The 27,357-nt window shown below is 41.4% G+C and overlaps 1 protein-coding gene across 1 annotated transcript in view; it reads left to right on the forward strand.

Annotated features, from left to right (window-relative positions):
* Window positions 1–27,357, forward strand: part of scfd2 (sec1 family domain containing 2) — a 143,985-nt gene that overhangs the window by 70,542 nt on the left and 46,086 nt on the right. Inside the window, exon 5 of the mRNA XM_017456245.2 lies at window positions 7,664–7,937. Coding sequence (XP_017311734.1) covers window positions 7,664–7,937 — 274 coding nt within the window. The remainder of the gene's footprint in view (window positions 1–7,663; window positions 7,938–27,357) is intronic.

The raw sequence follows: 27,357 nt of genomic DNA on the forward strand, positions 1-27,357 counted from the left end.
CACATACACACACACCAGGTCTCAGCTCCCTCTAGAGGTCCATCTGGAGTTCATTTCCTGTTTGAAACGGCGCGTAAGCTTTGGGCGGAGTCTGGCAGCCTCGTCTTGATTGGACAAGGATGTCCGATTAAGAAAGATATGCACGCACACAGGTTATCTGTTGGCATTGCAGCTTATTCTATGAGCACGCATCGCTTTCATTCGCTGTCGAGCCATGAAGTTTGTTGGAACGCAAACAGGCGTACAGACACCTTTCACGTTTCCGCGTCCTGCACAGAAATATGAACCCAGTGGTAAAATGCAGACTCCGCAGTACCGACGTGCGGTCCAGTCGCGATTGCGGTGCTAAGATAAGCTTAATATTGGCTTTAGAATGTGTAGCAGTGTTTATCAGTAATTACCGATAATCGTGGCGTCGGCGTGTGGCGACAGCCGGTTGTGCTGGGTAATGGTGGGTCATTTTAGTAGCAGCTCGTAGACGATTGCGCCTACGGGGTTAGTAATAGTTTCCTATATTAGAGCTTGAGATTAGTGGCCACTAGAGACACCCGGCAGCTTAAAATGGTCCTTTTTGCGTTTCAGCTTCCTGTACTATAAACTAGCGGTTATATCACAGCAACAAAAATGTTTTCAGTCCATCCATCTAGTTGACTTAATTTTGTCCGTGTTGTGTTGTGTTTCTGAGGGTTCTTTTGTTTTTTTAAGTATGTGGTTCTGTTGTAGGTGTTCAGCTGAGTAATCTGTACATTGCAAGTGCGTAATGGAACCTAAAATCCATTATTATTAGCATTACACAATGAAGCAATGATGGCGTGTGTGTGTTTTGAGAGAGAGTGAGTGTGAGTGAGTGAGTGAGAGATTCCCTCTGGTGATGAAGGTAACCATGGGCCTCTCTTTTTTTTTTTTTTTTTTTTTTTTTTTTTTTTGAGGGAAGGAAAAATATGTGGCAACATTAAAAGAAATAAAGACCTTGAATGCAAAGTCAACAACTATAATGTTACTCTGAGCCCGTGTGTGTGTATGTGTGTGTGTATATATATATATTTGTGTGTGTGTATATATATATATATATATATATATGTGTGTGTGTGTGTGTGTGTGTGTGTGTGTGTGTGTGTGTGTTCCAGTCCCAGTCCCAGCAGGTCGCTTTATTGGGCAACCAAATTAGTTGAACATGACTCTCACGCAGATGTCAGGTGTTCGTAAGAACACAAACACACAGCAGTGCAGCCCATTATGAGCCTGACAACTGAAATATGCCTTTAAAATAACATTGGTCTGGAAACCCGAGGCAGCTAACGACAAATCTAGGCTTAACACACACACAATGCACATACACTTAGTGGCACAGTTGCAAAAACGTATGATTCAGAACTGACAGAAATGTTTTGTAAGCCTTTCTCTTTTTCTCTCTGTGTGTGTGTGTGTGTGTGTGTCTTTTGCTTCATTCTGTCCTTCAGAAAACCGAAAGCATGTTTGACGAGTAATAATCGTTGTAAGATTTGTGCACGGTTCATATTTCCACATATATTGTGTAAGGAGAAAAACGGGGGTCGTGATTGGGGCCGAAGTGAGAAACGTGCCTCCGGGGGAGGAAGCTTGCTTGAAGACTGGGTTCACTTTTCTTTTTTTTTTTTTTTTAAAGGTATAATGCTAAGCAATGCAACTCGTGAATAAACGCTAAGAATGTCACCCACCACACACTGAGCTTCACGTAGACTAAGCAATCGTATGAAACAATAAACCTTGAAAACTGTTGTCAACAAACCGTGGCAACTTCTCAACCACCACTTGTGTGTATCATCCACCTGGATGATGCGACGGCAGCCGTAGTGCGCCACCACGTACCGGCTATTAGTGGAGAGGAGAGATTTTCGTAGCCAATTCAGAGATGGGGATTATTGGGGGGCCGTGAAAGATAAGGGCCAGTGGGGGAATTTCACCAGGACACCGGGGTTATACGCCTACTCTTTTACCATAAGTGTCCTGGGAATTTTAATGACCACAGAGAGTCAGGACCTCTGTTTAATAGCTCATCTCCGAACGAAAAAGTGCTGTTTCTACACTATAGTGTTCCCGTCACTGTACTGGGCTTTAGGACCCACACAGACCTCAGGGTGAGCGCCCCCTTCTGGCCTCACTAATACCACTTCCAGCAGCGACCTTAGTCTTCCCCAGGTCTCCCATGCATCGTTCACGTTACAGCCGGAACCACTGTCGCAGCAGTGTGAAAATAATGCACAACTTTTGACCGAGCAGATTGGAGAATTCAACCTAGCAGTGGTATAAATGGTTATACTGGGGATATATTGGGTTTATATTGCTTGTTTGTAGAACTAGATATGCTGCACACATTATACTTGGCAGTAGGCCGAGCTCATTCATTTGAAGATGTTTGGGACGGAGAGTCAGCCCCAAAGCTTTAGAGTCGATTCCACACACTGGAAATGCACATCCACATGCCAAGCAACGTTAATTTATCAGCGTATTCGTTTCAGTTAGTGAGACGGATATTTATTTTGCCTTAATTTTTAATTTGCCCAGTCAGAACTGAACAAATCGGATTTTAAGATGCAGGTAAGGTCCAGTCGTCTTTTTAGTTTGTGTCTTGTGGTTTGACCTCTATATTTCTGCACTTTTGTGGATTGCGAGACCTTTACCCCTGCCCTGTGGAGGTTGTTGGTGATGTCACTGACTGTTGTTTTTGGGGTTTATCTTCACAGCTCTCACAATGATTCTGTCATCAGCTGTTGTTGATTTCCCTGGCCGACCCGTCCAGTGTCTGTCGCTCAGTACACCAGTATTTTCCTTCTTTTTCAGAGCAATCCAAATGATTGTATTGGCTATGCCCAACATTTGTGCAACGTCTCCGATTAGATTTTCCCTCTTTTCTCAGCTTCAAACCGGCTCACTTTCTCCCAGCTCTCTGGTATTCATGTCGGTTTATCCTTTTTAACAACAAACGCGGTCTTCACAGATGATACTGAAAGCTAAAACCAAGAGTTTGTGCTCGCTGATTCAGAGATATTTATTGTATAAACACTCAATCTAACAGGACACACCTGGGTAACAAGAAACACCTGTCAGTATACTGTCGTATTCCGATATTTTTGCTCGTCCACAAATCGGGCAGTCTGATACAAAATGTGCTGTGTTCTATGTGGTTTAACGCGTCTACATTATAAATACCAGGAAATAAAAGCTGAAATTCTAAACTCTCGTCTCATATCCATCTTTTGTTCTCAAACCCAAATGTCTACATTCAAAAACAAATGAATCGGCCTTGCCGTTCCGATAGTTTCTGCGGGGAACCAGCAAAAAAAAAAAAAATACACAGAATAATCTCACTATATTAGTTTGACGTAAACACATGATAATATTCTTGGTAATATGTTTTGGTATGAATTTTTATTCGATGTATCAATGAATAAAATACTAATATTTGCAAGATAATCATTAATCATCAGCCCTGATTTGTATAAGTTACAGTCCACTATACAATATTAGACTTCAGGTGAGGATGAGAAGAGATCACCCTTCAGTCTCTCACACGTCTCTTCAGTGCCCAGTCCTGTTAGTTTGACACAGGCCAGGTGCGACACACTCTGATGCAGGTCATCTCCCGAGCTTATCACTTCCTCTTGTTTCATCCAGGCCTGGTCTTACAGTGATTATCTCAGTGCGGAGACAAGAGAGGAAGAAAGGGAGTGCTTATTTCCTGTCTGTTTGGATGGATGCCTGTGGCACACGGTCTTACTTTAAGTAGGTTGGTCGGGAGAAGGCTCCAGCTTTTCCAAATGCTTCTGTTTGGCTTTTCTCGGGTCAGAACGGAGAGATTTGTAATCGTAATTACGATAAACCGTTGTAAGAAAAAATGTACACCCGACTAAGATATAAAACATTACGTTAGCCTCTACCTCAGTATATAACCTTTGTGTATTTATCACACGTTGGGAGGGGAAAAAACGGCCTTCGTCTGCGTATTAACGGCAACCTGAGATCAAATTCTGCCCGAAAGAGAGGCTTCGCTTCCTCCATAAAACTCATTTCTGGACTCCACAAAGATCTTGTGTGGCTCACACACCTCGCGGAGATCATTTTCACGTTGTTGGACTCGTACGAAACGCGAGTAGGATTCAAACAGTCTAAGAGCAAGGAAAATTCGTGTTTATTGATATTTTATTCTCGAAAACAATTCAAATGGCTCTTTATAACAATTTGTTGCCGAATTAAATGTGCTGGTGGTGTAAGTTCACAATCCACTGGGTACTGGTCCATAGTTTGGCTCGTAAGCAGGGTCGCGAGGGTTACTTTACAAATGTATTCCTTTACAGTTAAAAAAAGACTTCATGGAAAAAAATGTCATCAGTAACGTAATCCAAGGATCACGATATGAAAGTCATGTAATCCGATTCTTTTTTGGATTGCTTCGAGGCCACAAGAGAAAAGCGAAAGATAAAATAAGTTGCGTTTTCAGTTGAATTTGGGGAAACCACTTGAACCATTGGGTTAGGGTTGGGGTTATTCATTGTGTTGATGTATTTCAGTTACTTTTGTTTGATTTGTTCATCGCAAACAGCTGAAATTCTGTACACTTTGACAATAAACCTGACTTGCAGTGGGGGTCGAATAATTCTGATTGCAACTGTGTGTATATTACGATCCTTACTAAAAAATAATAATGGATTAATGTTGCTAGTAATGTCTCAAGCTAGCGTAGATGTGTTGCTTTTGGCAGAAAATGAAACGGAATGCTAAAACTTGCGCTTGAGATTGAGATTGTAACACAATCTCGGACCCACACTCACCCGGCTCGTGGCTTGTTGTGTTTAGTACAGAACCTCTCAGTCTTCAGGAACACGTTGTTCCTCAGAGTCAAGGTCCCTTACGTTCCAGTTATGTGATCCTGAGTCCGGGCCAGTTCACTTTTCTCCAGAGGAGAACACGAATGTTTGTGTTGGGTCAAGGAACTGTGCTGGGCCCATCGGGAACGCTTCTCTTTACAACAGTATCCATTCACAAGGGTATTGGATCTTTTTTTTTTTTTTTTAATTATTATTTATTTTTTTTGCAGGTTTCTCATACAGGAAAACACTGTTCACTCTGTGCCCTTAGAGACTGTTCTTGAATGAACCATGCTTTGGGTCAGTTTGGGATAAATCTGTCTTCATAATCGTTCCTATTCAGACAATGAAACTGCAGTTTATGAAGGTTGTTTGTGCTATACGCAAGCATTAAGCACTCCTAAGCCCTGAGCCACACCCTTTAATTACGTAGTTTCTTTGCACTTTTACGCTATTTTGTTGTATATATAACCTGGATCTGGTTTTGACAGTACATCAGGAGAATTATCACATGTTCAAACCAAAGCAAATCTCTGTTTTGCTACGATCTCAAGTTGCTAATACTCGCCCCTCCACGTTGTAGAAACGTAAAGAATTCGACAGTCTGGAGTTCTTCTGTAATACTGTACCGTCTTGTTGATGATGAATGATGAGGGTCCAACTGGAGACAAACCTGCAGTGTTAGTTAAATTGCTATGGCTTTCCTATAACACGATTTCATGCATTTCAGAATGGTCATCTCTCAGTATTAGTGTCGGGTAGGCGACCACTGATGGTGGAAAAGTCCACCTTGGGATATATATATATATATATATATATATATATATATATATATATATATATATATATATATATATATATATATATATATATATATATATATAATATACACTATTCAGTCTTTCCAGTAAAATGGCCTTGCACTCCTTCCAAGCCATTGTACAAGAAGGAGTTCTTGTTGCTTGTGAGCTCGACTCTGTGGTACATGTCTGCAAGATTCCTTCGGATGCTGCATACTTCAACACGGGGACGGCGGTTTCACATAACCACACAACGCTTAGGCCTTTATTTTGCACTGGGACTCTTTTCTGTACGTACAGTAGCTTGTAAAGGAGTACGACACGCTGAGTTGCTGCTCATTTGGGTTCTTGACAGCTCAGCACATAGTATCCTGCTTTACTTGTATAAAATCATCTGCCAGATATGAAACCAATAATTCTGTCTGTATATTTATGGTCCCTGTGTGGTTGCGCTCATTGGCTTTTCGTTTCCAAATGAACATGGGGAAATTACTCGATGGTTTACAACGGCACACTCGAGAGGCTATTGTGTGTGTGAAAATCCCAGGGGCTCAGCAGTTTCTGAAATACTCGGACACGGCCAGAGACACTAGGATCACTGACGATGCCCCCCACCCCCACCCCCCATTCTCATGTTCGATGTGAACGTTAAGCGAAGCTCTTGGCCGGTATCTGCATGGTTAGATAATCGCGTGAATGAGCAGGGGTATAGGTGTTCCTAACAAAGTGGCAGGCGAGTGTATGACGTTGCTTGGTTGGTGCAAATAATGTTGAATCTCGTTATATTTCCCCTTTATAAATGTATGCCGCAGATATTGAAGTGCTTCTACAAGCAATGTACTGAGTTAAATTTTTGGGGGGTCAAGCACCATTGGCACGGTATAGTGATTGTATTTCTTCTTCTTCTACTTCTTCTTCTGCTTCTTATTCTACTTCTTCTTCTGCTGTTTCTACTTCTGCTTCTTCTACTTCTTCTTCTTATTCTACTTCTGCTTCTACTTCTTCTACTACTTCTTATTCTACTTCTTCTGCTTCTTATTCTACTTCTTCTTCTTATTCTACTTCTGCTTCTACTTCTTCTACTACTTCTTGTTCTTCTTATTCTACTTCTACTTCTGCTTCTTATTCTACTTCTTCTGTTTCTTATTCTTCTTCTGTTTCTTATTCTATTTCTTCTTCTGCTTCTACTTCTTCTGCTTCTTATTCTTCTTCTGCTTCTTATTCTTCTTCTGCTTCTTATTCTACTTCTTCTTCTTCTGCTTCTTCTTCTGCTTCTTATTCTTCTTATGCTTCTTATTCTACTTCTTCTGCTTCTTCTTCTGCTTCTTCTTCTTCTTCTTCTTCATCTACTTATACTTCTGCTTCTTCTTTTTATTCTGATTCTTATACTTCTTCTGCTTCTTATTCTACCTCTTCATCTTCTTCTTCCTCCTCCTCTCTTCTGCTTCTTATTCTATTTCTTCTTCTTCTGCTTCTTATTCTACTTCTTCCTCCTCTTCTTCTTCCTCTTCTTATTGTTATATTTATTGTTATACTTATTATTATTCTTCTTCCTCCTTTTCTGCTTCTTCTTCTTCCTCTTCTTATTGTTATATTTATTGTTATACTTATTATTATTCTTCTTCCTCCTTTTCTGCTTCTTCTTCTTCCTCTTCTTATTGTTATATTTATTGTTATACTTATTATTATTCTTCTTCCTCCTTTTCTGCTTCTTCTTCTTCCTCTTCTTCTTCCCCTTCTTCTACTTCTTCTACTTATTATTATTATTATTATTATTATTATTATTATTAGATTTTTATTCTTCTTGTTCTCCTTCTACTTCTTCTGCTTCTTATTCTTATTATTCTTTTTATTCTTCCTCTTCTTATTCTTATAATAATAATAATAATAATAATAATAATAATACATACTTCCACATGGGAGTCTATGGCAGTCCATAGAACACTTCATATGAGTTTATGCTTATATTAAGTGTTACAGTTGAATGACTTATTCTTTATTCTTCTGTTTATGTTGTAGGCGCTGGGAGAGTCTGAACTGGCAGACGTCCTGAAGCAGTTTCTGCCCCTTATGAAGTCCAGAAGTGGCACCGAGACCGGTTCAGAGTCGGGTTCGGCTGATTTCAGCTTGGACGAGCTGCTCCTGCTGCTGGTGTACGTGTACTCTCTGGCTCAGGAGACGCAAGCGAGTGGAAGGCAGGACGAGGAGAAGGTGGAGCAGGAGCTCATCGGGGCGCTGACACTTTTACTCACCCAGCAGACCACGCTGAGTCCTTTGGTGCAGGGTATTACAGGTACCGCTGTGTTCAAACTGTTCAAACAGGAAATGGGTGTGGTGATGATGATGATGATGATGAAGATAAATGATGTCACCGTACACTTGTTTTTTTTGTCCCCTCAAAAGTCTTTATTTAATAGGATATAAAGGTACAAAAATACATAACATTTGATTTAGAACCATCTTCGGTGCACGAAAAAGTCTTACAGACTATCTTCTAAGTGCAAAGGGGTCATCACATCACATAAAAACACAATGGTTTTATCTGTATGGTCCTTTCCCACCTTCCCGAATGTTCAGTCAACATGACTGAACTTGTAATTAATAAGAGTACAGGTCGTTTTGCATTTACAGCCTGGGTGTGGCGTTCACACCTGATTGAGCTGATGTGTTTTGTTTTGTTTTGTTTTTTAAGAATAAATATATCCTCTGTATTTACTGAAATCAGTGCACTCTACACTGTTACCCATGATGCCACACATTTGTAACTAGGCGGCCATTTTGATTTCATAGCTACAGATATGCTTAAAAAAAAAAAGAGCCGAATTCTTTCAACAGACTATGGTTCGATCCTACTTCTCCTCCCTACGATAAACTGCAGCCTTCCATAACCTTTCTTTAGAGTCACGTGGAACTGATTCGTGAATAACTCGAGGCACCTCGAAGAATCGTCACGTTTGTTTGGTTCACTTGGTAGATTGGAACGTCTATATAAACCACAAGTTGGCATGTGTACTGCAGTGTTGCGGTCTTTTGCACATAGATGTAGGGAATCGAAATGGCAAAAAGTGCGACAAAAGTGTCGTTGTTTTTTTTGTGATGAATATGAAAACAAAGGATATCTAAGAAATAGAACATGAGAGGGAGTGTGCTATCATGGATATCATTATATCAGTTGTGGATTTGTTGCAGGTACGACCTTAAGTGGGACATAAGTACACAAAGAAAGCTCTCTGAAAACTTAAGTACAGCCATTGTGTTCACTAGGGCGCAGATCTAGACTACTTTGCATGCACTTTACCCCTGACAGCAGGCGGTGAGTCATGAACGAACGAACGAACCGCTTTGCTACTTGCCAGTTCAGGTTTAAAAGGAATCACCTTCCAGCATGTTTATCAAAACGCTGAGTAACACGACACGAGCGAATCTCGACTCTACTTGAGATCAGCTGATTATCGTTGTGTGTTTATAAGACAACTTAATGACTCGCAAGGCAACTGTCTGCGTTCACTCTTTTTCATTCTGTGCGCAATCATCAAGCCTTGCGTTAAAGTGCACCTATTATGGTTTTTCAGATATTACCTTTCATGTAGTGTGTTATAGAGCTGTTTGTGAATGTAAAAAAAGCAATGTTTAAAAAATCAAAGCGCAGGCCAAAAATGGACTTCTAAAATTGACTCCTAAAAGAAGGAAGCGATTCTGAACAGCTGAAACGAGTCGTTAGTGATTCCAGACTTTACTTCCTGTACTAACCTACGTAGGTTTGTAACAAAAAGCCCCGCCTCTGGTCTTCATCTTCTGCTCGCTGACAGCGGTAGACCAATCACAACAGACTGGGACATCTGACCAATCAGAGCAGAGTATGCTCTCTGAAAGGAGGAGATTAGAGTGAATCGTTTAGAACGGATCATTTAACGAGTCGTTTGTGACACTGGGATAAAAAAGGTAACGCTGCAGTTCAGATTATGAGCACGTTAAAGTGTTTTTGATCTCGGATACATGTAAGTGTGTAAATCTATTGTACGAGAGCTTTAAAACAAAATTCGGCACGTTTCAAAACCATAATAAGTGCGCTTTAAAGCTGTTATAGCAACTGTTACAAAACATACAAACTGCAACTCCACCACGCACCACAAAGTCATCTCTCAGGGTTCAGTTCCAGGATTTCTCACACTCACTTTTCCCCTTGGTCTGTTTATTTTTACCAACTGATCATTCAAGTTGTTCTCCAAAAAACAGCAAAATTACATACTCTTCTGCCAGAGACCAAACCTTTTCCTACAACACTCGTGCTAAATATGTGGACATCCTGACCGATATTTAATCACGCTTGGCTCCTCGAAAACACCACAGTCGCAGCTTTTAACTTTTTACCTTCCGAAAACACTTCCATTCAAGTGTACTTCAGAAAGGTCCACAGGACCACCTGTAGCGTCACGTCACCTCCGCTAGCCCAAACGCGGCCGCGCACAGTCGGCACACACGCCCAGTCCGTGTACGCCGCAACACCGAGAGAACAGCGCAGGATCCACCCAAACACGGAACAGATTCACTGGACTCCATCTCAGTACCGCAGCTGCACTGCCACGGCACGCATTACAGGAGACAGGGCGGAGCAGACGGAGGAAATGTTCGAGTAGAAGAGAAGGATGTCGAGAAATGGAGGTGGTGTCGAAGCACTCCGCAAACAGGAGGCGGATGTGAAAGGGTTAACGTGCGTCTGGGGTTGATACTGTACCTCTGTCTTCTATCTCACTGCATCCTGCTTTGTGTGTGACAGAAATACTTACTCACCTCCCTCACCACACTTCATCACTCTCTCTGCCTCACACACACACACACACACACACACACACACACGACAGCATTCATCTAAAGCACAGGTGCGACTGCTATTCTCTTATTCTTTATTCTTTGTGTCCTACTCCATCAGGTGAGGCTTGATTCGAAACACCTGATTCTGTGGGTTTTTGTGTTTGTTTTTGTTTTAAAGGAAAACTGACCAAATTCTTAACACCACAATGCAGCCATTCATAGATCTAACCAACTAAAGGTTTGAGTTACTTGCAGTCTTTCTGCATGATTTATTAATTCATAGCAGGATTTCAGAGCATTAGGTGGGTGTGTGTGTGTGTGTGTGTGTGTGTGTGTGTGTGTGTGTGTGTGTGTGTTTCATTTCAAGGACATCTGAATCCGAAGAGAGCTAGATTCCTAACCTTGAGTCAGACCCAAACCGCAACATACCACGCCTGAGTGCACTGCGTGTGTGTGTGTGTGTGTGTGTGTGTGTGTGTGTGTGTGGGGTCTGTGTTCAGCTCTCGTCTGTTTTGCTGTCTTAACCAAAGCGCCGTTAAACGTACCTATTAGGCTTGGTGGAGCCTCCTGAAGGCCGGCCGTTAGCCTGGTGCTGTCCGACATCCCATAATATCATTAAAACCCATTTTGACCCACATCCTATTATATATAGCTCTCGAAGCGGACGCGTTTTCCTCAGCTTTGCTGTCTGAAATCTGTTTTCGATCACATTTAAAGGATTCATTCGCGCTCCACAGAAAGACTCCGTTCCGACGTCTACATTTCTGACCTCATCCGCTGATGGAAATCAACATTACTAACTTTACAAAGTTTACAATGGGAAAAGGAGCAGCACTCTCATTTGGATGATCATCCTCATCCTCATCCTCATCCTCATCTCTCTCTGTGTCTCGTCACCTGTGGTCAAAAGTCACAAGCCTCATCATCGTTCACTAAATAGTGTTTTGTTTGGTTATTTAAACGTTGCCTGATGTCATCTATACTGAGCTCTTATCTGTAGGTGCTCTTATCTGTTTCCATGACGATTTGATTTAATGGTACCGGAGTGGGCTTGAGGGATACTGAAATGTCGTGAGTTTCCATTTAAAAACACTGCGATAAATGATTTAATCGTCCACGAAAAAAAAACAAATATAGATAAGAAACCGAACATTTCCACCGATTTTAAGGAAAGCACAGGAGGAAGTAGTAATGTTAGGAACTGTGCACTTCGGCGAGGCCTGTCTGAGCTTCGGGAGCTTCTGTCTGAGCTTCGGCAGCTTTGTCTCCTCACAAAATATATAATACGGAGACATCAGGAGAGTCTTCTCACAAGATCAAAAAGCCTGCTGTAACACAATCACACTACCGACGATTTGGAAACGCCAGTCAGCCTACAGCACCTGTCTTTGGACTGGGAAGGAAACCTGAGCGCTCAGAGGAAACCCTCGAAGCACGGGGAGAGCACACGAACTCCGCGCACACCGGGCGGAGGCGGGACTCGAACCCCCAACCCTGGAGGTTGCATTGTTGCGTTACGTTGTTAAATATTATGTTATGTTTTTAATCGGCGTAGATGCAAGTCAAAATAACTTCTGAGGAAGTCTTTAAATGCCGTTTGCTTGTCATTTCAGCTCTCTGAGATTTGCCTTTTATGGAAATTTGTGGGCGTCACCAAATGCAAATCAGTACAAAAACTCTTGCGTGCACGCAGCTGGTACTTGGGTGATTGGCATTCATCAACGTGCGCACACGAGTATGAAGGAAATCAGCGTTTCTGAAACGTTTGTAAATACTGGGCAAATGTTTGGTTCACTTTGACTTACGCAAACATTCACACGCCGCTTTACTGAAAGAGACCTAACGTTAAACTGATCATTCTGGACACTGAACTCTGTTCACCTGACAGAGTAACTTCTAGAAGAACTTTCATCATCCTTTTATCATCTGCTGCTGTACTCGACTAATCCCCCTCTCCCTCCCTCTCTCTCTCTCCCTCTCTCTCTATCTCCCTCTCACACTCTCTCTCTCTATCTCCCTCTCTCTCGCTCCTCTCTCCATCTCTCTCTCTATCTCCCTCTTCCTCTCTCTCTATCTCCCTCTCATTCTCTCTCTCTCTCTCTCTCTATCTCCCTCTCTCTATCTCCCTCTCTCTATCTCCCTTTCTCTTGCCCCTCTCTCCATCTCTCTCTCTCTCCCTCTCTCTCTCTCTCCCTCTCTCTCTATCTCCCTCTCTCTATCTCCCTCTCTCTATCTCCCTCTCTCTCGCCCCTCTCTCCATCTCTCTCTCTATCTCCCTCTTCCTCTCTCTCCCTATCTCCCTCTCATGCTCTCTCTCTCCCCCTCTCTCCATCTCTCTCTCTATCTCCTTCTCCCTCTCCCTCTCTCTCCCTCTCACTCTCTCCATCTCCCTCTCTCTCTCTCACGCTGTCTCTCTCACTCTCTCTTCCTCTCTCTCTCTCATACTCTCTCTCTCACTCTCTCTCTCCATCTCTCTCTATCTCCCTCTCTCTCTCTATCTATCTCTCTTTCATGACTGTATGTAGTACACATGAATAGACAGTAGTAGTTGATCAGGAGTAATAAAATAGTCTCTCTCTCTCTCTCTCTCTCTCTATCTCTCTTTCTCTCCTTTCTCCCTTCTACATTCCGCTGCCTTGTAATTACAGTCTTGCACTTCCGAGGTGAAACGGGTGTGTCCAAAAGTGTGTGTGTGTGCACGCATATTACTGTCTATATTGTATGTTTGTGTGTTAGGTGTTAAAATAGTTTTTGTGGCATTCAGCCACATTAAAGTGTGAAAAGGAAAGCAGGCACAGTCGAAGACCTGGTTACCATGAGAACCATGTTCTGCTCTCTATTAACACTCACTCACCCCCACACCCACACCCCCCCCCCCCACTCACACACACACTTACCTTGATATAGAGCATTTCTAGGCACTTATTAAGCAGGGACCATAGGTCTCAGTCTCTCTCTCACTCTGACACACACACGTGTGTATATATGTGTGTATGTATATGTGTGTGTATGTATGTATGTATGTATGTATGTATGTATATGTGTGTGTATGTATGTGTGTGTGTGTGTGTGTATATGTATATGTATGTATATATATATATATATATATATATATATATATATATATATATATATATATATATATGTATATGTGTGTGTGTACATATGTGTGTGTGTGTGTGTGTGTGTGCATATATATATATATATATATATATATATATATATATATATATATATATATATATATATATATATATATATATATATATATATATATATATATATACTGACTTGTTAAAGTCATATGAATTTATATTCATGACACAGTGTTGAGTTAAACATCAGACACACACACATACACACACTGTATAGTGTGAATGAAAGAACATCAGACTAGAGGCTCGGCTCAGAGTGGACTCGGTAATGTGTGCATGTGTGTGTCTGGTTTTAATTAAAGTGCAAAAGAGTGTTTATCCATGAAAATGGTCCTATTTAAACCTCACACTGTAGGAAACGAGTTCTTTACTGAACGTGTTTGCAGCCAGATCCTCATGTATTACCTCAGGCTTCAACCATGACCATAAAACACAGAAGGTTATGACTGCATGCCTGAAAAAGACAACTTTATTGATGGTGGGAGAAGTTGGTATTATAAACGTTAAAAAATTTAATAAAAAAAAGCCACTGGACACGATGCTTGAACCTGATTGGCTCTCACGACACATACTACTCTATAGCAGCAGCAGCTTGTAGGTTTCAGTGAGGCAGGACGACATTAATAAGGACATAGCCTCTTGACTTATTTTGTTTGAGGCTATCACACTATAGGCTGCTGTCTAGGGAATATTTAGAGTGGCTTTGTATTTTGCTCATAGCAGCTCGTTTTGAGTGGCTTTAGACAACTTTAACCGAAATTTCCAGCCCAAGAACATCTCAAAAACTGTACAGAATACCTGACACTAGTCCAAGTTTCTTCTGCTTCTCAGGCTATTGTGTGGGGAAGCAAGTATTTCACACATAATCCCCCTTTCCCTCTGCCAATCATTGCAATATATCTTACATTAGAAAGGGCTTCTCACGATGCACTTCAACCCTGGTTATCGCCATCCTAAACCCCGCTTTTAACACTTTTGCAGCGAACCTTTTGCAGTTAAACCTGCATTGTGGTGCCAAACGTGTACAGTGTGAAACAATGCGCTGTGAGAATATTACAGCTAGATGCTTAGCAACAGACACCCCAATGCCTTTGCGCATCTCAGGAGGCTTAAAACAGCCAAGGAGGGGTTACGCGGCGAGCTTTTTTTTTCCCTCCCCGATGCGAAAGCGCGAGGCAAGTCGTTATTTAAACCGGTCATACATCATATTTCTCTAGTCACGGTTGTAGACGCCGCAAATATGCAAATAAGGACGTTAACCCAGGCTTTAGGAACGTACTGTGTGATACGTCAGATTACGAACACCCAGGATTAATCGTTAACCCGCAGGTAAAGTACGAGCAGTGTGAAATGTGAAACAAGATAACCCAGGATTGAGTTTACCCGGTCTTTAGAATGACCCCCGGTAAACTAATTTCAAGTGTGACAAGCCCTGAAATGGTTCTGTACATCTTAGACACACCGTCTGCACTTGGATGTTGTCATTTTGCAACAAGATTTTAAAACAAGATTTTGGGGGTCGTGGAATATTTGAAAGTAGCCCAATCTGAATTTGAAAATTTCACCTGTATGAATCTGCATCTGATGATGCAGTTCCCGTTCGTGACCACTAGGTGCAGTAATAACTGCAGGAGCTCAGTGGGGCAGCGAGCACATCGCCTCAACATCTAGAAACACGAGCAAATCAATGGAAAATCGGCTTATCTGTCAAATAACGTTTTTATTAATATTAATTGATGACTCAAAACAGGTCATTAGTACTTAATTGGAATTTACAGTGTATGGAGATTATGAAGCTTAATATTTCTTAAATGCCTGATTATAAATGCTGGGGCGCTGTACAACCTGCCCCTATAGATAAGCCACCGGTGTTCTATCGGAATGACAATATTTCGCTAGTCACTTTTGCCACATATGTTTAGTAAAATTAGCACTGTGTTGGTGCATTAATATAAACAGGGCATTCTGGTTAATATAAGAAGGGCATGCTGGTTAATATAAGCAGGGCATGCTGGTTAATACGAGACAGTGTGTGTGTGTGTGTGTGTGTAAAATAGTCAGATCTTAGCATCCAGTCTCATTCTTGGTTTTCTTTGGTTGGTTTGTTTTGGGAAGCTTAAATTAAGACTGTAGTTACACACACACACGCACACACTGTGTGTGTGTATTTAATTGCAGCACTAAAACCGTGTAATTGAGCAACTTGCTGATAGGAGTGTCTCATCATACTCCAGTGGGGGTCTGGAAAAACACACACACACAAACTTTTTTCCAGTCATTGTACAAACAGACAACTAACATACAAATATACTTTGCAGTGGTGGAAAGAGTATAAAACACAGTGAATAAAGTAAAAGTGCTGCTATTAGAGTAATAAATCACATGAATAGAAGTTTTGTTTTGTTTTTAATGTAAAAAAAAAAAAAAAACCAAAGGAAATGACTCGAGTAAGCGTAAATAAGATATCTTGTGAAAAACTACTTAAGTAATGCCTTTACAAATGACTGTGTCTAATGACTGATGTCTAAAACTGACACGACAAATGTGGTTTTGCAATGAACGATTACGTTAGCTAACCGAGTGAGCTATGCTGAAGTGAACACAGCGACCATTATCACCAGAATACAAAGAAAGATAACACTAACCGGATAGAGAACGTAGCCAAACGCTAATGGGGTTTCAGTAGCGAGCTAGACGTTCATTTATACGTGTTCCTAGCAACATAGTCAGCTGTCTATCAAAGCCACCCTTTACACTCGATCATCCTAAGAGTTAGCTATAGGTTATAACAGCGCTTCGACATACTTAAAACAACCAGCCATCACTACCGAACATTGAAGCGACGTTTTAAGTTTAATACATAGTTACGTTTTCATACGGTATAACCTCAAAGGATCTGGCAGGCTAGTCAAGCTCACTCAGCTAGATAACGACTGACCTGTACGTGCGTCTGCAGTTTGGAGGTTGAGCTGTGCGACGCTGACGGGCTTTTCAGATTAAAGTGTTTCTAACTGAAGATAGCTGATAAATTGGACCAGGGCTTGCTCATGTGTGTCTCCTGTCTTGTCCTCCTGTCCTGACGTTGCTGCTTTACTGATTAAACGTGTGGTGCTGCGCTTAGACTTTCATATTGATTGGGTCTAGAAATTGAATCGTTTAAAATTTGCACGTACATATCTTTAAATTGCCTCACAGTCTTCTGGGGTTAAGTTCATTATTTATTTTTACTCCATAATTGGGGAAAACAGTAAATGTTGAATTTATTTTTATTTATTTATTTAATTTTTTCCCTTATTTTTTTTTTTTTTTTTTTTTAAATTTTGTAATACAAAAAAAAAAAAAAGTATTACAGTGAACCGTGTAATGTTCAGTTAGCGTACATCAGAACGCTAATTATTCAGAGTTATTTGTCATTTGTAGCACCCATTATATTCCTTTATACCACAGTGCTGTTTAGTTCTCACGTCTGATTGGTCAGAAGGTGCCGATTCATTTTCCATAACAGCAGTCCTGACATTCGAGCAACAGATAAACAGTATATCATCTTGTATTTTAATATATTTATGATTAATATATATTTTTTAAATTGCTGTGGTATGAGAGGAATACAACACCTGGGGCATGCTGTTATGTAAAAATCATCAACTTTGGGGTGCTAACAGTAACTCCACTTCATCACACCACCCTGTCACTCAGTAGTTTAATATAACAGTAACACACACATAGTGTTTATTTCCGGAATGTTGGAAATCAGGCCTGCTAAGCTCATACACACTAAAAATACACGTGAGAACACACACACACACACACACACACACACAGGAACAAACAAGCTTTACGGAGGTCTTCTTCCACTGATTTATTCTGCTTTCAATTACTCTGTTACTCTAACCACAAGCTCACCCCAAACTACATAACACATAGAGCTTTAAGGCTTTAGAATCACTCACACACACACACACACACACACACACACACACACACACACACACAATACTATTACATTGACCACTAAAACAACAAACAGATGATTTTAACACGTGATTAGTATCTTAGGTTTAATGAAATGCTTTAAGCACTTTTTACAACACTGAGTTCTCCTCCAGCGATGATCTGTTTCATCATTTACTGGATGTAGTTGAGTAATGTGGGAAATACCAGAGTGTATCCATACGTAGTCACATATCACGATCTACAGTTGTGCTCATAAGTTGACGTTTAAGCAAAATCTGCAAAATGTTAATAATTTCAAAAAACAAAAAGGAGAGATCATTTGTAATTGCGTTTAGTTTTTTATTTAGTCCTGCCCTGACTAATCTATTTCACACAACAGATGTTTACATTATAGTCCCACAAGACACAGTAATAACTGAATTTACACAAATGAACCAGTTCAAAAGTTTACACACACTTGGTTCTTAACACTGTGTGTCGTTACCTGGATGATCGAGGACATGATGTGTTTTAATGTTTTGTGAGAGTTGTTCATGAGTCCTTTGTTTGTCCTGAGCAGTTAAACTGCCCACTGTTCTTCAGAAAAATCCTCCAGGTCCTGCACATTCTCTGCTTTTCCAGCATCTTCTGCATATTTGACCCCTTTCCAACAGTGTCTATATGATGCTGAGATCCATCTTTTCACGCTGAGGACGACTGAGGGACTCGTACACGACTATTACAAAAGGTGCAAACATTCAAACATGCTCAAGAAGGCAACACGAGACACTAAGAGTCAGGGGGGTATAAACTTTTGAACAGGACAATCAGTGTAAATTGTTACTATTTTGTTTAAAGACCCTTTTTTTTTCTCCATTTAGTACTGCACTCCAGACGCTACATAAGATATTCACATGTTTCCCAGAAGACAAAATACTAACAACTATACAGCATGTGAGATGCTGACAGTGTCTTCTCTATTAATGTAAATAAATGGTGTTATGTCTGCACATAACCCAGTCGCCAAAACTACAGGGAAATCCTTTTGTTTCTCTATTAATCGAATGTTGTTGTTTTTTAAGTGCTAAACCTCATAATCCTCACATTCTTATCATCATATGGACATTTAGGTGTGGTTTCATGGCTTTCTTACACACAGACCTCCCAGAATGCCTTGGTACCAGATTGGTGGACAGCAATGTACCTGCCTGTGTGTGTGAGTGAATTTGATATGTTTGTGTGTGTGTGTGTGTGTGTGTGTGTGTGGTAAGTATATTTGTAGAGAATTGAGTGTTGCAGTCAGAAGGATGTAGATGAATCTTGTCAGTGTTGTTTTGTTTATGTGGAGTTTATTTGATCCAATTTCCAGTGTGTGTGTGAGAGAGAGAGATGAGAGAGAGAGAAAGGGGAAGAAAAAAAAATCAAACGTTAAAAAAGATTAAAGACGTTCTCACACGCGCACAGCTTACGAGGATCACGATGCCTCCGCTTTGCTTACCCGTAGGAAATGAATGGTCATGCTATAATTAGTGGGAAAATTAATAATCAGTCTTTTTGATGAAAGGAAATGAATTCCAGCTTCAGGACAGGAAGAAGAGCTCTGTGATAGGAGAGTCTCATGTCCATTATCATCCGAAATATGAAAGCACGCAGAGCGTGGAGGCGCACGTCGTCTTATTTGTCTTATTTTTGCAGATTAAGCGAATATTTTTCCACGTTATTATGTTGCGTAAGACGCTCCACGTTTCGTAGCGTTGCAACCGAACTGACTGCGACACGATCCAGTGAAGCGTCGGCGGTATGTTTAGAGTCATCTTCCTGTAGGCCTCAAATCTATTCTGAAACCTCTACTGAGGTCGAACTTTCGATGAGTCTGTCGTGTTCCCGGGCCGTCTTCTACGCCGCTGTGCGCTGGGATCCCGTACGCGGCATCGCTACGGAAAACTCCAGCAAAATCACCGAGTGCTGAATCAGTCATGGGTTCTAGACCAGACACAGTGGAGATGGTGGTGGAGAGGAGGATGAGCAGTCAGGCACACACACTCCGTCCAACACTCACTGCACAGAGGAGCACACTGAGCACGAGTGTGTGTCGGGGCAGAAAGGAGTGCAGGAGTGCTTTCTCAGGTCTTTTGTCCCTGCAGTCATCAGATTGTACGCTACTCGCATAAATTTTGCTCAGTGCTGCACAACGTCATTTTTGCACAGGGTTATACGCAACATACGAGCGTACCTGGATATATTCTGTGCAATGTTTACTCATAATCGGATTTCTGCGCTTACAAGTGTACCTGGTTATATTATAGTGTATACTGTATATTCCCTACTCTTAGGTACATTTGTATAGCTGTTTTATTCGAACTTTTCTGCTACAGTTTATTGTTTTTCTTATATTCCATATTGTCTCTTGTCTGCTGCTATAACACTGGAATTTTCCCACCTGGGATTTACAAAGTCTCTAAATCTGCTCTTAATTGCCGTGTTTTTAACTTTTTTTTAGCTGTTTACACCTGTGCGTTTTCATTTTAAAGCGACGTTTTAAAACTAAAACGATCCTCGTCCACACTGGCGTTTCCGCCGTGTTTCAGAAACAATTTCCATCCGCACTACACGGCCGAATGCGCGTCACACGACCATTCATGCACACTGGGCATGCGCGTGCAAGTGTGAACAGGAAGTCGGTTGCTAGTCACCGTCGGTCTCAACAAACCGGCGTTCCATGTAGGGTTTACGCCGCTTGAAATGAGATTTGTTGCAGATCGCGCTAATCATAGCTCGCCTCTTGCGCATGTAGGAGCTGCAGTATTATAAAATACAGAATTGAACTGCACAGTGGCTGCGAAGAATGACAACAAAGCCAGCAAAGCCGAGTTGATCAGGGGGCGAATGTGGGCGGAGCCATGCCTTCGTTTTCAAAAGTCTTCGTTTTGGTCTGTTTACACTGAAACTACGGCCTGGAGTTTTCGAACTACAACGGGGTGTTCAGTGTTTCCAAAAGTCTTCGCTTTCAAGGGTCGAAACCGCCGGAGTAGTGTAGACGACAGGTGTAACCGTAGCAACAGTTACGCGTTTTAAAACGAAAACACACTAGTGTAAACAGGGCCTTAGACATCATGATGCCCCCGCCACCATGCTTCACTGTAAGGATCGTGTCCTCAGGGTGATGAGTAACGTTACGATCATCCAGACATTAGTGTTTTTAAAGGCCAAAAAGTTGCATTTTGGTCTTATCAGACCAGAGAACCTTTCACCACGTGTTTGCCGAGTCTCCAGCATGCCTTTGGTCAAGCTTTTTATTTTCCCCTCTTCTCATCAGTCTTGAATGTTGCTGTCTCGTGAACAGCTTCTCCTGTCTGAGCTGTGGATCTCTCCAGATTCTTAACAGTTACCAGTCACTGAATTTTGGTGGACAGACTCCTGTAGAGTCATGTTTGTGCCATGTTCTTTCCATTGTTAAATCATGGATTGAATGGTGCTCCATGGGATGCAACTAGCACTGCCTTGCCAAATCCCAAATTCTACTGTTGTGTAGTGTAATCTCTCTGCTAGGAAACTCCAGGTAAAAATATCCCTCCTGTTTTTCCTCATATCATTACTGTAGTATAGCTAGCCGTACATAAATCAGTTAAAGGATATTAATAACCATTCCCTCATTTATCAGTGGTCTCAGTAAAACCTGGCTGTGAGTTGGAGAGGCGTCGAAGAGCGCTCTAGAACAGTGGGGGTTTTTTTGGTGTGTTTTTTTTTTAAACACACAGAGACAATTATTTGTGACAGGAAATACTTCAGCTCATAAAGAAGCAATAAACAGGACACTTGGTCCCACTGAGTCACTAGGGGACTGTCACCCCTGCCACACACACTTCCACACACACTTCCACACACACGACTCAGTTCAGCCACGGGTCCACTGAGGATTATCTTGTGCTTATTCACTCATAAATGCACACACTCAGAGAAAGTTATTTTTCTCTCTGGGGGTCTGGCCTACAGGCCTCAAACACACGACTGTCTGGAACATCGCTAGGATTAAAATTTTTTCTTCACTCAGGTCTTTCATCCTTCCTTCTCCTTGCGGTCTGTCTGAGTTTTTGAGGAGGGGGGGTTTGGTTAGACCTGGATAGGCCTGGGTTTTATCTGGTGACTTATAGCTGAAGTACTTTACAGTGAGACCTGCAAGTTGCAGTTAAAAAATGGCATCTGTGAGTGCTTGCTTTTTACTACTTTGCTCCTCTGCCCTTCTTAAATTTACTTCATCGCTTAATTCCCTCTGTGATTGTTAGGACACCGACTTGAACCCTTTTTACCCTGTAACACCCCCCCCCCCCCCCCTCCTATTAGCGAGTTGGACATCTCCCTTATCCCTGCAGCTTGTTGCTCTCTACAGCATGTTATAGTCCTTGTTCTACTTGTTCATCATTCCCTTCATGTTTCTTGCAATGCATGCTATAAGTGTAACCTTTTCATAACATGTACGTCAGTGCTGTCTTTTTGGGTCCAAGGCTGCAGTTGTAACTAGCTGTACATGTGAAGTGTAAATGTGAGTGTGTGTGTATTAGTCAGAGCGCTGTGCTCCAGATGGAAGGCCTCCCGTTGTTCGGCACTGGCCAGGCCATTTCCTGTTTGGAGGTCTGGTGTTAATCAAGGCCTGAGCCAGGGGGAACTGCTCTGGTCCTCCTCTGTTTCACGCCCCCCCCTCCCCCCCCAATCCCTACTACTCACTTTTTGTCCTTTTTTTGGTCCATATACACCACAGCCTTTTTCTTACCTTTTCTGTTTTGTTTTCATCACTCTTTTTTTTTTGGCCTGACTCCCTTTTTTTTCCCCGCACTGCTCCGACTCCTTAGTGTGAGCGCTTGCTTTAGCATTTCTGTTTCTTTTGTGTTGGCATCTTTCTGTGACCAGGTTATTAAATGCATTACTACCGTTCTTTTAATGGACTTAATCTACTATGAGTTCAAATCTGCTCAGGATTACTGTCCTCCCTTTTTTTTTTTTAGTCTCTTTCTCTCACCTATACGTTTTAATGTCTTTCTGCGCTCATAAAGATACGACGTGTTTCATTTCCGTGTAACACAGTCTATACCATACATGTTTTTATGGTTCTCTCTCTCTCTCTCTCTCTCTCTCTCTCTCGCTCTCTCTCTCTCTCTCTCTCTCTTCCCATCTCCCCTTTTATCATTCCCTCTCAGTCTGTTTCTCTTTCCCCTTCATTCTTATCTTATATGCAGCACATATATCCCTGGGAGAGACAGTGAGCCTTTTCTTTTGATGCTGAGAACTGCTTTCCATCATGGGGACATGGTGTGTGAACTCACTCACTTTATACCTGTCTAAACTGTATATGTATGTGTGTGTCGGTATAATACATGGCTCTACTAGCATTCCCATGTGCCGTTCTAAGATTGCTCCGCTTCTCCCTACCTGCAACTGCAGATCACTGTTTGTTGTCTCAAAATGACACTCTGGGCTCAGCAGTTTGGCAGACGTTCAGTCATACATCGATCTGGCAATAGAGGGGTAACCTAGGATGTCCTTGTTTTTGTAATAATGATGCTCAATTTGACGATAATTACATCTAAAGCTTAATGCCCTTTAGGTTCAGGACATACACACAATGCATTGTAAAGCAATTATCTCTTCTAATATATATAATACTTTCTTTCCAAGGCCCATTTTGCCCTGTCCATAGTACTGTACCTTGAACTTACCTGGGCCCTTACACATTATAGACATGCACACAAACCCCCAGACTCACATAGATCCTTACATCATTTTTAATGATGGGACTGTACCCATGGCATGGTATGGAAAAGAGACCACCTGCACTAAATAAACAATTAGATCATTCTATAAATCACTAGTTTGTAATTTTGCGTACTGCGTCCAACCGTAATTTAATTTTTTTTTGTTCATTGGTCCAAATATCTAGAACACATCACATTTCTGCCCTTACAGCTCTGTCCTTTGGCTCAGTTTGAGCTTTGTGGGTCAGTTTATCAGATCGCATCTCCAAAAATATACTCACCTGGAACCCAAAATGCATGGCATGTTTGGTTCACTACTAACTGCCGAGTTGATTCAGGCTGTAAATGCTTTCGCAGACCGCTGGAACTAGACCAAGAAACTCGGCCGTTGTTTTTTTGGTCCGCACCCTAGTGTTCTGTGTGTTTCTTTCCAAGACTCACATAGACCTTTCCTGAACCTTGCATTTTATCCCACTCTCACCCAAGCCATTCTAGAGATTTCCACAGTAGCAGTACCCTTCCATGCTATCCCATTCTTGCATTTTTTGACACTTGCCTGATACCCTATTCTACCAGTCCGTAGTACCATAAACTCATATGAACTGTTTTTTACTCTTTTCCAGCCAGAGGCTCTTATACAGTAGCACAGCCTCACCCCTTTTAGCCTTTTCTGTAGTATGTCATACTGACCAAGACCTTTCTAAATCATTCCATAGTATCCTACACCAGTGGTTCCCAACCCCGGTTCGGTACCACACTCATACTGTACGAATCAGCTGTAACAGGCCCTTCCTCACGTGTGTATGTGTATACTCCAAGCTCTAGGCTTGGAACCACTGTCCTCGACCCACCCAGACCTTTCTAGATCCTTCAATAGTACCCTTGACGTTCTTAGATCCATGTTAGACCTTTTCATAGCACCCTATGTTATTACAGACCGGCCCATTGTACTGAGGTTATCATAGTTATGCCTATAGAACTGCTTGCATAAGTATTTAACCCCTTCAAACTAGTACTTGGTAGAGCCATCTTTGGCTTCAATAACAGCTTTATGTGTGTTGGGGTAAGTTCCTACCAGTTTGGGAATGATTTTCACCCATTCACCCTAGAGATTTGCTCTAGGTTCTTCAGGTTGGTTGGGATACACTTGTGGACCGCAGTTTTCAAACAGTGTCACAGATTCCTGATGGGATTGAGATCTGGACTTTGATTTCGACATTGTAGAACATTCACCTTTTTATTGTTCAGCCACTCCTGCATTTCTTTGGCCTAAGGGTTAGGACCATTGTCCTGCTCAATGGAGACGGTTCTCCCAAGCTTTAGTTTTTGAGCAGACTGAAGCAGGTCCTTCAGTTTTAAGAAGATGCCCAGTCCCCGCTGAGTAAATTCCCTACAGTGTGATGCTGCCACCCTCATACTTCACTGTCGGGATGGTGTTTGTTGAGGAATGGGTAGTGTTAGGTTTGTGCCTCACTTAGAGTTTTGAATTTTGTCCAGAAGCTCCATTTTTGTCTCATCTTACCCCAAAACCTTATATCACATTTTAGCTGGATCACCTTGATGCTTATTGGCAAACCTCAGACGTGGTTTGATGTTTTTTTTCTTCAACAATGGCTTCTTTTTAGCCACTCACCAATACAGGCCAGTTGTATGCAGAACTCTTGATATCATTGACTGATGCTTCTTCACTACAGTCTCAGCAACAGAACTCTGTAGCGCCTTCAAAGTCATTGTTGGCCTCTCTGTGGCTTCGGTCATGTGTCACCTTCTTGCTTTGTATTTTGAAGGACGGCCTTGTCTAGGCAGTGCCTGAGTGGCATGATGCTTCCAGCTTCCATTTCTTCACATTTGATCCAACAGGGCTCACTGGGATATCGAAAACACTTGGACATTAATAAGAGGATTATTTTGAAGCATTTTTTCTTATCTTGTGCATGTCTATAAGTTTATCTCTAATTTCCTTGAATTAATTTAATTTAAGGAAATTAGAGATGAACTTAATTTACTTAAAATATGGGGGTCTTTTATCCAGAAAAGTGAACTTGCTTAATGATTCACAAGTAAAAGCCAATTGTGTTCTCGTTAGGGCGATATCTTTCATCTGAATACAAATTTTTGTAACAAAATATTTCCTTGCATAAAACCAATATCACTTTAAATAAATTCATGAGGATCTTTTTAATGTCTTTTAAATGTAAAATCTTGCAGCACAAAATAACTGTCATTTGTAGTCCAGGCGAATCTGATGACTTTCAAGGGGGTCGAATAATTTTGCAAGGCACAGTATAAGTCTATTATGGTTATTCTCATCTCTTGAGCTAAAACAACTTGGTAATGAAACAAATTCCACCACGACAATAAGTCAGATGACTATCATTCACTAGTTTCCCACTAAGTTCAAGAACAAATAAATGTTCTACAGGTTCAGCAATAAGTCCTTTTCGTCTTACTGATTAAACTGTACTCTCTGACGTTCTCTCTTCCCTTATTGGCTGCCTGTCAGAGTTTAGTGATGATGTTTGCTATATCTGAGCTGGCATACAGTATGATGTATGCGTGCAAACATCCCACCAATCCCACCCCAACACCCCTGACACAACGCTGACTGTGAATTACTGTTACAGGTATTTCAAGGTGACTCACAGCAGCACAGGAACATCATATTAAAGAGAATTTTTGTCTCCTGACTCATGTTTCTTTTTAACAGAAAAATTCAATACACTGTAGATTTAAGCGTATAAAACCTTGTGAAACAGGGTTGGAAAATTATCAAATGTGAGACACATACAAGCGGGAAGAAGGGAAGAAAAAATGTTTCCCGCTAAACAAGAAGGGATTGAAGCGTCAGCAGTGAACGGATCGGAATGAGAAAAAAATAATTGGAAAGGGATTGAGTGGTACACACACACACTCCATACACACTACATACACACTACATACACAGTACACACGCAATGCATACACACTGCATACACAATACACACGCAGTACATACACACTGCGTACACAATACACACACAATACACACACACTGCGTACACACGCACTGCATACACAATACACACGCAGTACATACACACTGCGTACACAATACACACAATCAATATATATACACACTGCATACACACTACACACAGTACATACACAATACACACGCGATACATACACACTGCATACACAATACACACGCAGTACATACACACTGCGTACACAATACACACAATCAATATATATACACACTGCATACACACTACACACAGTACATACACAATACACACGCGATACATACACACTGCATACACAATACACATGCAATACATACACACTGCGTACACAATACACACAATTAATATATATACACACTGCATACACACTACACACAGTACATACACAATACACACGCAATACATACACACTGCATACACAATACACACTCACTGCATACACGCACTGCATACACAATACACATGCAATACATACACACTGCATACACACTACACACACACTGCGTACACGCACTGCATACACAATACACATGCAATACATACACACTGCGTACACAATATATACACACTGCGTACACAATATATACACACTGCATACACACTACATACACGCTACATACACACTACATACACACTGAATACACCCTACATACACACTGAATACACACTACATACACGCTGCATACACACTATATACACAGTGCATACATGCTGCATACACACTGTGTACACAATACATACACACTGCATACACACTCATCCCCTCTCTTCCATCTCTCTAATACAGATAAACTCGTCCTAAGGAAAAAATGGAAAATGTGTGTGTGTGTGTATGGCATAGTATTTGGCTACCCCACTTTAAGAAATCAGTGGTCTGACGGTGATACTTTGGTGTGTCTTTTTTATGTCCATGTAGTTAAGATACTTAAGCACTCATTCAAACTCTGAATTCTTACTCAGGAACGGATTTCTCAACTCCGAGTTCAGCAAGTGACGTCAAAACAACATGGCTGCTCACAGCATCAGCAGTAAACGAATCACTTCTTACCTTCATCTGAGTT

This window comes from Ictalurus punctatus, chromosome 25 (assembly GCF_001660625.3).
Source record: "Ictalurus punctatus breed USDA103 chromosome 25, Coco_2.0, whole genome shotgun sequence".
Classification (NCBI taxonomy): Eukaryota; Metazoa; Chordata; class Actinopteri; order Siluriformes; family Ictaluridae; genus Ictalurus; species Ictalurus punctatus.